The following is a 19818-nucleotide window of genomic DNA, read 5'->3' on the forward strand; positions in this document are numbered from 1 at the left end:
CTCCTGCACAGTTGAAAATCTGAGTATAATTTACAGTTGACCCTCTGTGTCTGAGGTTCCTCTGTAGCTGCAGTTCTGTATCCACGTATTCAGCCAACTGCAGATCATGTACTACTATTTGTTGTTTTTACTACTGAAAAAAGTCTGTGTTTAAGTGGACCTGTACAGTTCAAACCTGTGTTGTTCAAGAGTCAACTGTACAAGATGTTTTGTGTCAGGGAACTACCAATTAGGTAGAATTATCTATCTCAGACTATATACCTGTTATTAATTTTCTTACACAGGTGTTTCGAGCAGGAGTGCACAGACCTCTTAATTTTAGGCAAAACTGTTTGTGTGCAGGACTCAAAGGCTGCACTCAAAGGCTGGAAGAGAGTCCACAGCTTTTATTCAAATCCCCAAAATGTCCCTGACTCCAAGAAACTTTAAAAACTGCTGTACTAAGCTGCTCCAAGTTTTCAGATCTTTCTTTACTTAACCTTGGAATTAAAATCCTCAGTAAACATTCATACTTTTTTTCCACAGAGCTATCTTGAATCCCAGGCAGTGGGGACCCTAGTGGCACAAGCAAGGACATGTGGAAGGATTCAAATGTACATACGGGTCATTTGAAATTCAAATGTTTGCAATGTGAACATTTATAGACACATTGCACAAGTCACTCCCTGCTTGCAAAAAGCTAAATATGAATCTTTTTGGTGTCATTCGCCTTTGCCTACATTAATTAGCTAAACAAATACAAAATTTATTTCCATTGTCCTTTTAGAATCATCTTTAATTAGGAAAGTGCTGGATGCTGAGTGTTGAGAGCTGATTGCTCGAGGTTTAATTAGTATTTAAAAGTAGCATTTCTGCTATTTTCAATTGAAATTATTAAAGGATTACACCTTTTCACACTGCTCACTGGCTATCAAGGACTGCAAAATAGTCTTCACGGGCTATGTCATTTTATTTCACTTCACTTTGTTGTCCTTCATAGATTACAGTTTTTTTTTTTTGCTTCCTTCTTTCATAAAGTATTTTTTTTAACATCTGTATTGGAGTATAATTGCTTTACAATGTTGTGTTAGTTTCTGCTGTATAACAAAGTGAATCCGCTATACATATACACATATTCCCCATATCTCCTCCCTTTTGCGTCTCCCTCCCGCCCTCCCTATCCCACCCCTCTAGTCGTCACAAAGCACCGAGCTGATCTCCCTGTGCTATGCGGCTGCTTCCCACTAGCTATCTATTTTACATTTGATAGTGTACATATGTCAATGCTACTCTCTCACTTGCCCCAGCTTACCCTTCCCCCTCCCCGTGTCCTTGAGTCCATTCTCTACGTCTGCGTCTTTATTCCTGTCCTGCCCCTAGGTTCATCAGAATCTTTTTTTTCTTTTTTTAGATTCCATATATATGTGTTAGCATACGGTATCTGTTTTTCTCTTTCTGACTTAATCTCTCTGTATGACAGACTCTAGGTCAATCCACCTCACTACAAATAATTCAATTTCATTTTTTTATGGCTGAGTAATATTATATTGTATATATGTGCCACATCTTCTTTATATTTTTTATAAATTATAGTTTTTATAAATTGAAGTTTTGTGGCAGCCCTGTGTGGTCAGATGACAGGATAAGCATTTGTTTTAGCAATAAAGTACTTTTTAAAATTAAGGTGTGTACATTTTTTGACATAATTGTATTGTACACTTAATAGACTGCAGTATAGTGTAAACATAATTTTTATAGGCACTGGGAAACCAAAAACTTTGTGTGACTCTATTGCAATACTCGCTTTATTATAGTGGTCTGAAACCAAATTCACAGTATGTCCAAGGTCTGCCTGTATTTGCACACTGTCTTCAGGATTGTTCCTGCTCAGTGTCAGAAAGTGTGATCATTGTAAATATCATGAAGATTCAGTAGACGAACAAAGACACGGTGTTTCTCACCATCCTGTATCACCTTCCAAGTATGATGCTCCCTATTTCATACTTAGTCAGTGATTTGAAGAGCAATTGCCAATAACTCTGCCAATGGTTAAGGACTTAGGTATTTTTTTCTCTTTTGACTGAGGAATAATTGACATATATCATTATATTAGTTTTAGGTGTACAACATTATGATTTTATATTTGTATACATTTCAAAGGACTTAAGTCTTAACTGTAACATGTAAGCTGGATGGTATTTCTTTCTGTTCCCATGCCAACTTGTCAAGTAACTTTCCTACTATGCTGAAATAATCTACAACTCAATTTCTGTACTTTTTAAATAAAAACACATAACTTTTTAAAACAAGAGACCATACCTTTTAAGGAAAATTAAGTTTTAAAGCAAATGAAGTTACAAAAATATTCAGAGTTAACGATATTCTGGCAATATAGATTCAATTTTGGTTGCAATATTTTTTAAAAAGACAAAATATTCACAAAGATGTCCCAGAGAACATCTTTACCATGGCCAGAGTGACTCACCGGTGTGGCTATTCCTTTTGAAGTAGGTGGTAGAGCTGTATTTAGACTTGGATGTAAGGTAGGTTGAGTTAGAGCCAATGGAGCTTGAGGACAAAGATTTTCCTAGATTATCAGAACTCTTCTTGATGATATTGGTAGCTGTCTTACTCCAGTCTGAAAGAAATGACATCTCTCCATGAGTCTGCTTTAGGGGGAATACACTCTGCCCTGAAGAATCATCACCGCATTATTTAAGTAACTGATCCAGAGCATTAGACGTTCTGACACGCTGGCAGTGACTCACACAAGAGACTGACATGTCAACAATAACAACCTGAAGAAACATAAAAGTTTCTTACTTTGACCCTATGTTTAAAATTATACTTTAATATGTTAAGGGTGAGAAGTAACCATTGGTGGTTAAAAAAAAAGTAATATTCTTCTTCCGAGATTTTTTATATTGAGAAAGATCTCTTTGCCTAATAATGTAATTAAAGACTTCAAAAATCTGGAAAGGTATGTATGGTATAGTGGATATATGAGTTGTTAAATTAGACATGAAACCTTGGGCAACTCACTTAACCTGTCTGGAATTCATGCTCCTCCTTTGTAAAACAGGAAGGTCAGGCCTAGAGTGCTCAGATCTCTTGCAGTCCTAATAATCTAAGACTACAACTAACTACAACTAACTACATCTTTATATACACTGCCTTTTCAACTTGCTACCACTGGGACTGGGTTGCTCAGACCACAGAAAAGCAAAATGACAAAGGTTTCTAACTACTCTCCGATGTAAGGAAAACGATCACCAACATGCTCCTTTACCTGAGTTGTCTGCTAATCGAAATCGACCACAGCAGAGGTGCCGTCTCCACTGCTTCTGAACATTCTCCTTCATAGCACAGTGGAAGATAAATATAAATAAGCCTGGGATGAAAGAAAATATAAACAATTAGGCCAAAGGACACATTTTTAAAGATAAACCTTACGAAACATATGGATTTATTTTAATTTAAATTTTTTTACATCCAAATCACTAAGAAACAGAGCCTAAGGAATCTTTAGGTATGCAGTAGATGTTTTAATCCTTTAGAACAGAACACGGAGGATCAGATAAAACTAGAACGATTACATGGATCTAATTCTGTCTTTGTTTTGTTTGGCATTCGTTATGACTTAACCTAAAGACTAAGCTGAAATAGGCAATATTCAATGTAAGAGGCATGTATATTTCCCTTATATCTGTTTTAAAATTATGTGAAAACATTTCACAAAATTTAGAAAAAAAGAGAAAACTGAAAACATCCATGAGCTCATCATCTATTTCAACTTGTACATTCTAAGCTATTTTATGTAAGCATACTATTGTAAGTTTGGGCAATAGAAAAGTGGTATTTTTACAAGTCAAAAATGGGCCCAAATCAGCAAATTCATGTGGCTCCACCTGGCCTGCTTTAGTTTCTCAATACTTTAATGCAGAAATATTTCTGTATTGTCAAGTGGTCTTCATATTTAGTCACTCCCTGCATCTATCAAAAACTAATTGTGTCATTCGTGCTTTGGGAGCCAACCCCTTTTAACTTTTCAAGGAATTTGCTTCTGCCTTTTTATTCTCCCTTTGCTGCCTCAATTTCTCCCTCTATTCCTCCATACTTGGGTTATTCCCATTACTTACAAGCATATTCTAGTAACTCTCTTTTAAGTAATCGAACAAATAATTTCTCCTTTGAGCCCCAATCTTCTTCCAGCTTCCACTTCTTCATTCCCTTTCTCAGTACAACGTGAAATGGTTAACCTTCGCCATCTCTACCTTTTCTCATTTCTTTTCTTCTCAACCTGCTTCAAATAGGTTACTATCCACAGCTACAAGGCCACTACAACTGCTCTTGTGAAGGTCACAGGGACTTCCCTATTGCTAACTCAGTTTTCATTCCTGTTTTACTAGATCTCTGAACAGTATTCAACACAATTGACCATTCTCTCATTTTTGAAATACATTCTTGGTACCACTTTCTCCTAGGCGTCTTCTTAATTTGCTTCCTGGTCTCTGTAGCACATCCCTCGGCTTTACTTTTAAAGGCTGACACATCCATGACTCAGCCCTGGATTTCCATCTTTTCTACGGCTAGTAGAAAAGATGGAAATCTTTTAATTAATATTAATATTCTTATATTATAATTTATTAATATTAATTAATAAATTAATAATTTATTAATATTAATTATAATTAATATTATTATATTATATTACACTGTCCTAGTAGGTACTAATCATGCTGTATAAGTACCATACATTACTTTTTATATGTGCCCCCATTGCCTTCTCTCCCCCCCACCACCACCAGGATTCCAACCCACACTGCTTGCAGGACATCTTCATCTGGCTGTATCTCCACTTTGTTGCATCTCACACCCCTGATATTCTAAATAGGAGTCTTCTTCATCATTACCCTCCAAGAAACACATCAAACTCATTTCTGCCCAATAATTTGAAGGCTCTTCCTTTAAAGCTTTCCCTAACAGGTTCTTACCTGTCATTCAGGTCTCAGATCAATTGTTAACTCCTCAAAAAGGCCATCATCAACTTTTTATTTTTTATGTTTTAGATCACACCCTTGCACACACCTATTTTCGCTATAGCACAGATCATTACCTGATATTCTTGTATTCCTAATTTATTCATTTATTTCTTTGCTTAACTGTCTCTTGCTAGTAAATAATAAGCTCCAAGAGCACAGGGATGTTTGTCTATCCAGTGTTGTACTAGCCATTCCCAGAATGATGCCAGGAACTAAGCGGGAACTCCATAAATGTTTGTTGAATGAATGAATAGTAACCATGATTAATCGCTCATCTATTCTACATGAGTTAATTGAATACTTACATGTACATCTGAATGCCTTAAATGTATTTAGGGGTAGGGGCTTACACTTACTTAGAAGGTGCTCTATAAATTCCTAATGAAGTTACTGGTTGAAAATCATTACATATGTTGACTCATAGAGGAATGCCATTATGAAAATACTAAATTTTGGTCACTGCTTTCGAATAGACAACTAGCCTATTAAAACATTCCTGGGAGGGGTTTCCCTGGTGGCGCAGTGGTTGAGAGTCCGCCTGCTGATGCAGGGGACGCGGGTTCGTGCCCGGGTCTGGGAAGATCCCACATGCCGCGGAGCGGCTGGGCCCGTGAGCCATGGCTGCTGAGCCTGTGCGTCCGGAGCGAGGCCCGTGTACCACAAAAAAAAAAAAAAAAAAAATTCCTGGGAAATTCAAACACATTTACCTCTGAGAAGTATAAATAAGGCATTCAATGACCTAAGTAGTATTAGTAATCAGTAATAGTACCATTTTATTTATTATTATTACTATATAATTTTATACATATTTATTTAAGTAAAACACTTATTTTATTATTATATTACTAATAATACTTTATTAGTAATAAAATAATTAGTGAAGAAAATATATCCTAGTGACCTAGTTATTTGTCTAAGATGATATCAGATAGGATAGGGGAGTTCTAATTTTAAAAGAAAGCTCTAATAAATATGAATCAAATTTCATTCATTCAGAAAATACACACCCACACACACCCCTCCTGGAAGTCCCTGTGCTATGGACAAGGAGGGAAGCTGGGTTGGGGAGGGAGAGCTGGAGACAAGAAATCGACTTGCAGCCTGGCCTGGAGCTCGGACGTGACAGGTCTCAGAGTGGGAGAAAGACTTTGCTCCACACTCAAAACCCCTCAGAACCAGGACCTGCAGGTGGATCTACCTTCCCAGGGACAGGATAGACACTGGGTTCGGACCCCATCTTCACACTCTGACTAAATCTGATTGCCTTTCAAAGCCTTCCTCACGGACAAACCCCCAAGTCCCTAACTTGCTTGCTAACACAGAAAATCCCTTTAATAAGCACACATGTTCTGTAACACGGGTAGTGTGAATACCCAAAGAATATATAAAATGTGGATGGGTTTCCCTTTGAGAATCTTTCAAGTCTTTAAGAGGTGGTCGCAGTTTCAGAGTAAAGACAGCAGAAGGCATGGAAGCTTGAGGTGATGTCATCATAGGTTACAGATGAAGGAGTCTGTGGTTGGAGAAGGAATCCTTTGCCTTGGCTTGACTCTATTTTTGTGAACTGGGACAGAATTTGCAGAATTTGTTGTTGGAGGTATTTTTGTCCTACAGCTGAAACTATAGCTAACCACGTGTTTCTTAAACAATTGTTTAACAAACTCACGTATCAGAGCTGTAAAAGATTATAAACTCCAATTAAGGACTTTGGTTCTAAGGCATCAATCCTGGCATTACTCGCTCTCGGGTCCCACACTGAGCAAATGATTTTCTTTTAGCTGAGGCAGAAGTTGAAAATTTCTAGATGTTGTTTCCCTTAACACTCAGAAGTTTTTATAAATGTCATATATATCGGAGGAAAAACTTCAGAGCATATGTCTGGTGTTTTGAGGACACTGGAAGAGACCTAGTTCTTGGATTTGCTCCTTTGGCCTTGCTGGGATATTAAGATGTGAATTATTTTGAGGCTCTGATGCTGACCACAGTCACATGGGAGTAGGTTAAAGCCAAGAAAAACTGACTTAATAAAACAATTTTTTAGATTGTGCAGTGCTGCTCTGTATCATAATTACATAGCATTAGATGACACTGCCTACTTTTAAGCAACCTGTAAATATACAGGCATCCACTAAGTTTAAGAGACACGTATATAAATTAGATTTAAAATCTGATACATCTCCTCTAAAATTATTTGATCGAAGTCATTTACATGCTCTGTCTCCCACTATGAGTTGTGATGCTATGGGACAAAAGCAGATAATAGGCGTGAGAAATTAGAATTCTCTGGAATAAATATATTTTAAAATTCCAAGGTATTATGCAGATTCTTTAGCCGTGAGGTATGTTTCCATTTTAAATTAGAATAGGATTCTCATAATAGGTTATTTTACTATTTGTAGTAACTAGCCCTTTTCACATGAATTTAAATCAGTCTGGCAATAAATATTACCCCAAGATTATTTTAGGACAAAATATCCCTCTTAGAGTTCAGCTGTGGGAAACGTGGAAGGTATCCACATCTGGAAGAGCACACATGCCGTATGGAAAGAAATTCTGAACACTGCAAGAAGGAGGAGTAGAAAATGCAGCAGGGGAGCCAAGGGCACTTGGAGGCCAAAGTGAAAAAACAGAGGGCTAGTCCCTCTTCAGTCTTGAGGGTTTTTTTTTTTTCCATCTACTTACAGATTTTGGTGCCAGAGCAGCACTTAAAATCACAAAACTTTAAAGAGTTTTACATTGGCATCCAAGGGAATCTGTTTGATTCTCATCCCCAGCTCCGCTCTCTTTCAATGCTCATTTCAGTCAAATGTTTCCCCTTTGAGAATCTTTATATAAACCCACGCACCTCAAAGAGGCTCTTCATACCACCTGGAAAAATATGCTCTTCTAGTTTTCTGGAAAACTGTGACCAGGGACCAGAATAATTGGTTTTTACTCCTCATAGCGCCTTACAGCTTTATTTAACTGACCAAGGAGTAGGGAACATTGCCCATAAAAGCTGGATGCTAAAATGACTGAAAAGATAGAAATCAGAGGCAAAGTCACTGCTTCATCTTGACAGGCTTGTGCTAGTTTCACAATGGCCCTTTTGGGGTGAATTTTAGCCCAGAAAATGACCGCTCTGATGAATGTAAGCCAGTTCCTTAGCAATAGTTTCTTCAGGTTGATAACTGCTTGGATTCTTTATCTTACCCATACAAACCCAGATTTTATGCTAAAACAAGAAAAAAAAGTTAAACTTTCTTTAAATGAACAGATCCTAACCAGTTCTCTACCTGTTCATCCCTTGCCTTCCTTTAACCTCCATCTTTCACTAACCAGAGGTTTCTGCTCACTTTTAAAAATAACTTAGACCAATATATGAATTCAAGATATCTTAATTCTCAGCAAATCTTGCAATTTTCTCAATTAAAATAAATGGCCTTTTCCATTGTGATGGAGGAAGGGCGTTACAGGCATGTGGGAAAGAGGGCCTGTCTGTGAGTCCTGGTAGGAAGGAAAACATAAGGAATTCCACCTCTCCAGGCCCTCCTAGAGAAGCACACCAGGGGCCAAGGCTGACTCAAAAAACAAGAAGGGACACCCAAGAGGGTGCTCTAAACCTCTAAATGTGGAGTGAGAAACACTCTGAGAAATCTTGTCAAGTAGTGGGTTTGGAAAAAAAAAAAGCTTCCTTCTAAAGTACTGGCTTTATATCCAGACTGTATGGGCTTGTGTTTAATCTTGGTCTTTACAAGAGCTGTTTAACTATTTATTTAGGAAAAATAAAGATATCCTTACATTCAATATTTTGGCTAGGAATTTGGCTCCCACATAGAATTCATTCTCTTAGGTTGAGTTTTGGCAGAAACATGTGGAGCAAATGTAAAACAAGTAGCCAAAAGGATGTTCTCAGATCTCTAGCCCGATTATCAAAAGTTTTTTAAAAACTGCCCAGGAACAGCTTCCCTTGGATTTGAAAATAAATGCCATACTGTAAAATTCAGGGAAACATGTATTGTCATCCTTTTACTGGTCTACAAAACCACTTTCAAGAAGTCTGGTGAAGGAAAACAAAACAAAACAAACGCCTTAGGTGCTCATTTCCTAATGAGTTCTTTACCAGCCAAGGGCCATTGACGCTTTCAGCAAGGCTCATCATCAATACATTCTGACAAACGACCTAAGTTGATTTTTCTTACCCTGGATAATAAAGATCCAGAAACACAATGAAGGGGAAGACTGCAGATATAGATAACTTTTCAGACTGTGAGATGGAATCCATCAAGAATTAATCAAACAAGGTGTTGGAGCAAAAAAGGATACGTGGTCTCGATAACCGATCTTTGACAAAAACGATCTAGATAACTTCTGAGCTTCCCAGCAAGCCTAAGTCCAAATCTTCCAACAGCTCATCTGTTTTGTTGTCACACAGACGTAGCCAGCTGGCTGCTGGGATGGGGAATCTCTAGAGTTTATGACTCTCTCTGAGAACCTCTTGAATCCTCCTTTCATTCGACAAGGTGCCCTTTAGAAAATTATTTCTCTGTGGCACAAAATGCTCTGCCAAAAGATGAGTAATTTATTTCCTTGCAGTGTGTAATGTCTCGGCCAACATGATGCCATTTCAGATGCTAACGGGTTTAAAGGTGGTTCATCTCTTTACCTTGGCGCTGATTCACCGTGTGTGTTGTACATGTGATCATGGCCCAGCTTAACCGTCAGGAGGCTCCTAACCCATCATTTTATTTAATTTTCTTAGTTTACCAATTGGATTAAGATAATAATGATAAATACATTTCTATAGATGGTTTTTGCTGAATAAGGGTAAGAGAGTAAATTTCCATTTATTCATTAAATGTACATTTATGAACAATTTTTTTAAAAGGACATAGAGACTCACTTCCTAGAAACTTGGAAATAAAAAGTTGAAAGGGCAGTAATTGGTTTTATATTTTGGCTCATGCTTTGTCATCTAATAATGTGCTTTTCTGTTTTCATATATGCTATGTTATAAATATTACACTGATCTTAGGTAAGTCATTAACTCTTCTAAGCCTGTTTCTTCATCTGTAAAATGGAGCGAATACCCTTTTTCTTGGGTACCTACTTTTCAGATTTGCTACAAGAATTAGATCACAGATGTTGTGTGAAAGGCTTTAAACCACAATGCACTATGCAAATATGTTATTTCTGTTGCTCTGGGTATCTTAATGTTACTGAATGAATTAATGGCATACATGACCTCTGAGTAGACTGATGATACCCTTCTGTGTTCGCCATTGCAGCTTCTATTTGCACAACCATATGCTGCATGGTATTATGCTGTCATATATACGTACAGAAGATGGGCTGATTACCCCCAAAACAATCAATATTGTTTCACGTGCATGGAAAACTAAAGTTGAAGATTAAGCTCTCAGTATGGGGCTAGACTTTAGATCCTGATGAACTTGTCAAGAGAGTTAAACCTCTCCATATATTGGAGAAACCTAATCTAATCAAAAATGTCAAATACTTTTGTACGGTAATGAAAAAAATATACATTCCGAGATACTGTTCATCGTTTGTATACTAAGCAGCAATGTGTACAGGCTGCATCTCAGAGCAATAAATCAATCCTGCAAACACATCAATATCGCCAAGGGACACAGATGCCCAAGAGGACTCTGGCCAAGATCTTCTCAGCAACCAGAGAATTGCCTTTTACTTCTTTAGGATGAATTACATTATATTTCTTGAAGTACAGGCTAATGTTCTCAGGCATGTGAATTATGATGTACTTTCATCAAACATCTGTTCTCTTTTGAATAGCAATTTGTATACCATATAATTTTCTCAAGTTGTATTCTTTAGCAAAAATTAAAATTTCTAATAAAATGATTTGTCACTTTCATCCTGGGAAAGCAGCAAAGGTAGTAAAAGGAGTTAGAAACATAATTGTTTCTAATTATGAATTGTTTCTAATTATGAATTATGAAACATACCTCGTTAAGAGAAGGTATGTTTATCTTTTCATCTTAGAATTAAAAATTCAGTGAAATGATTAATATATAACAATCAAATGAAGTACGTAAGAAAAAAAGAACAAAGCAATATACGGTGGAAAATTAGAAAATAATAAATTTGGTTTAAGCCTGGATTCGAGTGACTTCATTTGCTTATTCAAGTAGGTAAAATTTTAGTTAGAGCCACACAGACTATAAGAATTTTATCATATCCAGTTACCATGATTTTTTGGAATTAAATTGTATAATTATAAGTGTACCTAAAAAATAAAAATTCATATAAAAATAAAAATACATATTGAAAATAAACAAAAATAAAACATCTAAAATAAAAATACATATATAAACTTTAATATATAAGCTATACAAATATATGAGCACTGACATAGTTATACATGTATATGTCTTTGTACACACACACATACATACATACATGTATTCCTAAGAATCCTGAAAGATAAAATGGATTTTTAACATCTTTGAAAAAAATCTTTAAAGACATACACAAAAGTGAAAAGAAATCTGTTAGCAAAAGCCACTCCTCTGATACACGTGCCCTGACACCACTGCTCAAACACATCTTGTCCTCACAGGTCCCACCTCTGTAACACTACAGGGTGACTTGTGACCTTGCTGATTTTAAGATGTTCAATTATAAGCCAAATCTGAGAAGATTAAAATTTACTTTGGCATAGTTGTAGGTTTCAGAATATTGCATTACATTATAAACCTTTAGCCATTGCTAATTCTTATAATGACAGGCTTCAGTTCACTACAATATCGCATTAACATGAAGCTTTCTTATCCTAATCACTGCAGAAAAATAAGAGTTTAATGACCAAGCCAATGATAAGTGTTTTGCAGTAGCACACTTTCTAAATTTCTCTTGACTCTGCTCATGTGTCTCTAGCTCCCCCATTCCCACCATAGTCTAAAACACCTTACCTTACCTGGACCATTGCAATAGCCTCTCATCTACAGTCTCTATTGGGCTGCTCTAATCCATTCTCTACATTATGTCCAGCTTCATCTTTACAAAATGTACATCTGCTCATATCATTCCACAGGCCTAAAACCTTTCAAGGACTTCCAATTGCCCTTATGAAGATCAAAACAGAGAGCCTCCTGGTCTAGCCTTTGCCTCCCTTTTGTGTCACACCCACTGCTCTGTCACTCTCCTGCTCTTTCTGGGCTCTCAGCTTATATGGTCTTTCTTTTAATGCCTTGAGTATGTGCTATAATCACCAACTACAGCAAACTTTTTGCACACGAAGTGCCCTCTACCTGAAACAGTTTCCCTCACTCCTACTCCCACCTTTCACCTAGTTAATTCTTATTGATCCTTCAGATTTCGGCTTAGACATCATGTCTTCTGTCATGTGCACTCTCAACACCACCATGTACACTTTATACAGTGACATATTGGATTAACCTTAGTCTCTCCTACTACAATATAAGCTCCATGAGACAAAGGGATCAGGTCATGTTTTTTGGCTGGAATAAAGAATACTAGAAAGAAGTCGACACAACGTAGTTCGCCTAAGTTCAACATGCATTCACCGAATTGTTTCTTTAAACTGTCTAAGTTCTACATGCTTCTCTTAATAAAGCATATACCTTTAACAACCAAGTCTCTCATGGAAGGTTCTGAAAATGATGCAAATAAAAACCATTAAATGGCTTTCCATAGTGTCCTCTGAAGCTTTTGTACAAGGCTGGCCAGTAAGGAACTGTTAGACTCGTGTGCTCTGTATCACTGTCTTTTAATTTACATTTCCTTTTTAGGAGGTGTTTTTGATATCATTGGATGGGCAGAAATCTGCTCTGAATTTATATCATTTAAAATCAGCCTTAAAAGTCAGTGATTTATGAAGAACACTCACTCTATGATGGTTTACAACATTTTTCCCTCCTGAGAGAAGACCTACGCTGGGAAAAATAAAACACCCCGATTCTCATTAATGGAAACAGAGCTGAACAGACAACTGTAACTGTTGAAGGTTGCTGAAACTGCCAGGAAATTCTAAAAGCAAAAACAAGGTTGGGCTGGCAGATTAATGTGCCTTTCATATACAATCCTGAAATATAAAACCATGGAATTTTCTAATGTTAATGGACATTTTTGTCAATATTTGTCTAGGCACTTTTATGTTGTGTATGATAGAAGAGATTAAAGAGAGGAAAACTCACTTTACAAAGGTGGATCCCAGTGCAGAGGTATTCATATGCTACCTCTTCAGTTTCCAACTTCTGGAGGTGTACTTGAGGCTTATTATTTTATTCACTAAAGATAATGAGCCTACATAGTTCCTCTGTTATGGGAGAATGAATCTGAATAAAATTAACTCAACTAATTAATGCATATTTATGCTGGAGGAGTCTCAGATTGAATTTAGGCCATCCCCAAAGCCCCTCCCTTCTTCATCCACCAATCCAGTTACTGATTTAACAAATAATTATTGAGCACCTTCTAAGTGACAGGTTTTTCTACAGGAGCTCATGAGCTAGTGGGAAACATAGGAGGAGAAGCAAAACAGATATGTATGATACAGAGCAGTAAACACTCTCCTGCAGGTAAATACAGACTTTTCTTAGAACACACCTGTTGGGAGCTCCTACCTAGGCATCTCTCCTGGTGAGAAGCACAAACCTGATTTCCACACTTTCCATCCCAGCTCAGATTTGTTCAACTTTAGTCAGCTCTTCCTTTCCTAGACACCTTCAAGTGTGTGACCAGTAGCTTCAGGTAAGCCAGTAATACTGCCCTGCTCAAAAAGATTCCAAACTTTGTCACCTCATTCCTACTGGAGTGTGGGCTTCATGGAGCTTCCAACATTAAGGAGTTTCATCAATAACACAGGGTATATCCAATGTCTTATAGAATGTTATTGAGTTTTCAAAAAAATACTTTATGTTCACTTAAGCTTAAAAGTTAAATTCATCCTAAAAGGGAACCCTCCTACGCTGTTGGTGGGAATGTAAGTTGGTGCAGCAACTATGGAAAACAGTATGGAGGTTCCTCAGAAAACTGAAAATAAAATTACCGTATGATCCAGCAATGCCACTCCTGGGCATATACCCGGACAAAACTATAATTCAAAAAGATACATGCACTCCTATGTTCATAGCAGCACTATTCACAATAGCCAAAACATGGAAACAACCTAAATGTCCATCAACAGAGGAATGGATAAAGAAGATGTGGCACATATACACAATGGAATACTACTCAGCCATAAAAAAGAACGAAATAATGACATTTTTAGCAACATGAATGCAACTAGAGATTATCATACCATGTGAAGTAAGTCAGAAAGAGAAAGACAAAAACCATATGATATCACCTACACGTGGAATTTAAAACACGACACAAATGAACCTATCTACAAAACAGAAACTGACTCACAGACATAGGGATCAGACTTTTGGTTGCCAAAGGGGAGAGTGGGGAGGGAGAGGGATGGACTGGGAATTTGGGGGTGGCAGATGCAAACTATTACATTTAGAATGGATAAATAACAAGGTCCTACTGTATATCCAATCTCTTGGATAAATCATAATGGAAAAGAATATTAAAAAAAAGAATGTCTGTATGTGGATAACTGAGTCACTTTGCTGTGCAGCAGAGATAGGCACAACATTGTAAATCAATTATACTTCAATAAAAAAATTTTTTTTAAAGTTAAATTCATCCTACAGTACACTAGGGTAAGTGTTACGGAATCTGAAGCATGACAGTAAGCTCCTTGAAGGAAGCCTTGTATTTCTGAACAGAGCAAGCCATTTGTTAGATTGTTGAATTGACTGCCATATCTTATGAAAAAATAAGCATTTCTGAACTAGATTGTTGGTATTTTTTTCTGAAATCCAAGGAACCAAGGAATCAAAGTGAATTGCTCTGTCCCTGCACAGAGTCTAAAGATTCTTCTGGCCAAGAGCACTACACCCACATGGTTCCATGGAGAACACCAACACTCAGCAAAACTGTAAAGAAAGCAAACTTCATCTGTGCCTCTCTTTACACTTCCCATTGGGCACCTCCTTGCCTACATCCACTCACGCAACAACATATATTTATTGAGCACCTACTATATTCCAGGCATAGTTCTAGGTGCTTGGTATATATATCACTGAAAACAAATAAACAAACTGATGTTCTACCTCTTCTCTCCATTCAAGGTCTTTTTCACGAGTACCCACCCTGTGCCTGGAACTGTGCTCAGCACTTGGGATAGTGACTTAGAAACTTAGCATGGCATCTGTCCAACAGTGAAGCTCTGCAAATATGGTAAAATTAGAAAGGGAAAATGGTGCGGTTACCATTTATCTTACCTTGTAAAGAATTGAAGATGGAGAAAAGGTACATGAAAGGGACATTCAAAGGTCCCCAGGCAAAGAAAGCAAACCCCCACGTCATGCCCAGTAGAAACGTCAGGCTGACCACACTGCGCAGGTTCCTTAGAACCTCCTCGCGTAGCGTCCGGCTGCTCCTTTTGCCATTCCTCCCGCAGATCTGCACCATCACCACAATGAACATGGCGACATTCAGGAAAAACATGAGTCCAAAATACCCGGCACAGGTCACATAAAATATGACAGGATCTTTAATCCAACAGCTTAAAGGAGAAGAGACAAGAAAGAACGAGATTTATCATCATGCCCTGTTTACCTAAGACTCCTCCTGGCTAAGTTTGGGCTTCTGCAGATTTCATAGCTGGGCCTTCCTCAAATGCCTTTAGAAAGTCACTTCATTTTCTTGGGCCTCAGTTTCTTCCTCAATGTTTACATAGATTTTTGTTTTTGTTTCTTGCTTTGTTTTGGATAGTCATCCTCTTAATACCTAGTTATTTAAGTCAACAGTTAAGAAAACAAGGTGGTCTCCTGAACTCTGACTTGGCATGAAGACACTCTGTTTGGCTCACCCCAAACCATGTCTACCCCCTTTCTCTTATGCGCCTGCACTCCTGAAGGTGGGAAACTTTCTCGGTCTCCGTTGTAGTTAAAGGAGGGCCATGTGGACATGGTTCTACAAAATGATAATGGAAGCAGAGTCTGCTAAGGATTTTTTACACCTATTCTTGACAGACTCAGCTGGCAAAGCCCTTATTCCTTCTTTCTGCTTCAAACATGAATGCAAGCTCTGCAGCTGTAGTCATCATCTTATATCGAGGAAAGAAAGGCCAAGAGAGCTGTAGAATTGCTGGTCCTAACATTTTCAGCCACAAAATTAATGCCAGTTGTTGCCTTCTTCCAAATCTTATCATGTCTTATCATGTGAGAAGAGTAACTCCTACTTATTTAAGACACACGTAATTGTGGATTCCATTACTGTGGACAAAAGAATTCCTATTAATATAATTGGCTTAGTTGAGGCAAGACCTTATTGTAGAACGCTGATATTCTTATGCTGACACTTCTCATACACAATTAAAAGGCTTACATCAATCATAACATCCTTATGAGATCAGGAAGGATACACTTGATATTCAGAATGATATAGATTGGAAAATAGATGAGAGTAATTTTAAAGGGAACTAAGAGTAAAATTAAAATACTGCAATTTGTGGATGCCCCAGTGCCTAACTAATACTATGGAAGTTCTTAGGTACCAAAATATATTAGAAGAATTATTTAAGACAATTAAATTAATCTTAAAATTCGAATGTAAGTGGTCATCATTTTGGTTGTGTCTTTCACCATGGAACACAACCTTCACAAAGGCAAAAGCTGTCTTGAACATCTTTGAGTCCTATAACCTGATTCCTGGCATATAGTAAATGCTCAATTAATGAAAGTTGTTGCTGGCACAACAACTTAATAAGTCGTACTTTAAAGTTCTATAAGAGTTGACTCACATACTTTTTAAGTTCCCTTATTTAGAACATATGTATTGACTTCTACTTTTAATATATCTTATTTTAAAGGTCCCCCAAATGACACTGCTTGTCTCTGGAGCTAATCTTTCTTTCCATATGGAAGTTCCCCTAGAATCTGAAATTCCTGACCTAGATCCTTTATTTCCGACTAGTTCTTGTGGAGGCTTTGGACTGCTACTTTGGAAATATAAACGGGAAGGCCAGGAGGAATGGCACAGGATTGGATACTGACTGGATATAAAATTTTTATCCATCCATGAAATGTGCACAGAAATGTGGCATCACAGTCTGGAATAAACTCTTTATTCATTCAGTAATTCATTCAATCAACAAATAATAATATTGAGTACCATGTACTACATAAAATACAAGAGAACTAATTGCCAAAACTGAAGAGTTTAAAAACCTTAGCTTCAGTGATCTCACAGCCTGAAGGGAAATTTCCAAATTATTCAAGATCCACTCTCTCCACTTCCACACAACACTCATATTGGCACTGAATCCTTCACTGTCCGATGCTGCTACTTAACTCTCTCGAAGATGTGTGTGGTTTAAGGAGGTGGGAGTATTACAGAATCTCCTCAGATAGAATAGGTCTTCTGTGTCTAGAAGATAGTATCTTACACTTCTTCTGAATTCCCCCCGATGAGAAAGCACAACATTAATATGGAAAAGCAGCTCACACAGTTCAGAGCATTCAACTGAATTCATCTGTGGTGTAGCAGAGACCTTGGCAAAGACATGCAAGTACACTTTAACCTTCCAAAATAGAAGCTCACTCACTATTGGGATGGAAACTCACACTAAACTTCAGCAAACAGAGGATATATACTCATCACAAATAAATTCCCAACAAGCTTTTATTACTTACAATTCATCACCTTGTTCTTTTCCATAACTCTCTTTTCCATACACTTCATTTTGGTTTCTGCTTGCTAGAACAATGGACACCACTAAGGCAGGCAGACCTGTTATAACAAGACCATGATAGAAACAACTTTTCTGAAGCATCTGTAGACTGCTTTATAAGACTGATAATGGCAAGGGGGAAAAAAAGAAAGAAAACACTGCATATCATAGAATCAAATTTCTTAGAAAAGGCAACTTGGTTAGAAACAACAATAAAATCGCTTTTGTGGTGTGAAACATCCGACTTTAATTAGAAACAATCTAAACCTACTCTCAAATGACAGGTACTTAAATATTCTGTTTGCTTACTGGTACCCACTAGAGTACCAGGACCTGATTTATACTGTATGCTGCACCAGAAAATGTAGTTTCATTAATGACACCTGTCAGACTGCCTGAGTTCAGGTAAGAAGGTAACTACAGCTTCATTTTGCCCCTTTCTATAGAAAGAAAAGTCTTTAGAAAAAGTTGGGGGGAAAACAATGGGGACATAAAGTCTTTATAGTCTTTTCTCTCAAGAGGGCCAATATAGTATTTCCATGTATATTTCAGTGGGGAAACGCTACGCCACCTGAATTCCCTGAAAGGTGCTTTCGTTGCCTCCTAAGGTGGTACTAAACACCTTGGAAACATCTCATTTCTACATGGCAATCTGAAAAAGAGATTTGTGAGAAAGCTCGAAAATGCCTGGCCCAATACAAAACCCAGATAAAGGAGCCCAATTAGAAGACTGCAAACAGGCTAACACAGCTGTCCATGTGTGGCTGAGGAATCATGGTAAGAAGCTCAAAGCAAGAATTCTGTCAGTATTCTGGTTGCACACACAAAAATAACCTTCTTGCTCAGGTTTCCAAGACATGGGCATGTGTTTAGGGCGAGTAGAGTTAGGAGTCTGAGCTGGCCTTTCTATTTTGAAATATAATAGAAATGCACCACTGTCTGCCAGCTGCCTCTTCAGACTTGCGTGGGCTGGCTCTGGACACAGGAAATAAGGTGGTGGTGACTCAGGAGAGCAAGGGTTTTTTCCCTTTACTCCTGACTTTAGTGAGGAATGTTGAACAGTTTTTAAAAACACCGTTCTGAGGAAGCCCCTTCCTTAGGTTATGTACATCACATCCACATCATTCACAATTTTGAAGTTTCTTTTAGCAGTGCTATTCTTTCAAAATAGGATTTTCCTATGAGAACCTAGTGATTTCCATGATGGAAAAAAAGAAAACAAAATTTAGGAGGCTTACCCCAGCCAATGATGCAGAATTTCAGTATGTATCGGCGAATATAAGTGTTAAATACTTTAACCAGAGCAATGTACATATGAATCGCTTCTAGCCCCATCCACGTAAAGGTAGCTAGAAGGAAGAAATGCAGCAGGGCTGCAATGGCCGTGCAAAGTCCATCCACATGAAACGAGGTGATCCAGCCATCCAGGAGGAAGAGGAGATTCAGGAACAGCAGGGCTGTACTCAGATTCATCAAGATTTTGGAGGGATAATCCCTTCGTAATTTTCTTATAAAGGACAAAAGAAAGATATATGAGAATAATATTGTAAATAAATCTTTTAAGCACAGGCAGTAAATTCGTATCTTATACAGCTCTGCAATAGCCTAGGTAGTACCATCTTTATGACATGGTTCCACTAGGAGGAGGGCTAAAGATATAGGAGTATTTAGCAAATTATAAAGACTTTTTTAAACACTAATTTTATTTCAAAACTGTTTCCAAAATTTCTACCTGGTTACAACAGATTGATTTTTTTTTGTTTTGTTTTGTTTTGTTTTTGTGGTACGTGGGCCTTTCAGTGTTGTGGCCTCTCCCGTTGCAGAGCACAGGCTCCGGACGCGCAGGCTCAGTGGCCATGGCTCACGGGCCCAGCCGCTCCGCGGCATGTGGGATCTTCCTGGACCGGGGCACGAACCCGTGTCCCCTGCATTGGCAGGCGAAGTCTCAACCACTGCGCCGCCAGGGAAGCCCAGACTGATTTTTTTAATCCAGGAAAAATTTTAGATTTACAAAAAATGGTATCT

General features: G+C 37.7%; 1 protein-coding gene across 6 annotated transcripts in view; it reads right to left on the reverse strand.

Moving 5' to 3' along the window:
* The window catches only part of ADGRG6 (adhesion G protein-coupled receptor G6), a 136619-nt gene that overhangs the window by 6034 nt on the left and 110767 nt on the right, over positions 1-19818 (reverse strand). For 5 of the 6 annotated variants that reach the window (XM_033406081.2, XM_004263759.4, XM_049695574.1 and 2 more), the window contains 5 exons: positions 19032-19300; positions 17756-17852; positions 15341-15624; positions 3269-3370; positions 2465-2617 (listed from right to left, as the gene is read on the reverse strand). In XM_033406081.2, coding sequence (XP_033261972.1) covers positions 2465-2617; positions 3269-3370; positions 15341-15624; positions 17756-17852; positions 19032-19300 — 905 coding nt within the window. The remainder of the gene's footprint in view (positions 1-2464; positions 2618-3268; positions 3371-15340; positions 15625-17755; positions 17853-19031; positions 19301-19818) is intronic. The other variant, XM_049695575.1, reaches the window with a different exon arrangement.

The sequence above is a fragment of the Orcinus orca genome, chromosome 12 (genome assembly GCF_937001465.1).
Source record: "Orcinus orca chromosome 12, mOrcOrc1.1, whole genome shotgun sequence".
Taxonomy (NCBI): Eukaryota; Metazoa; Chordata; class Mammalia; order Artiodactyla; family Delphinidae; genus Orcinus; species Orcinus orca.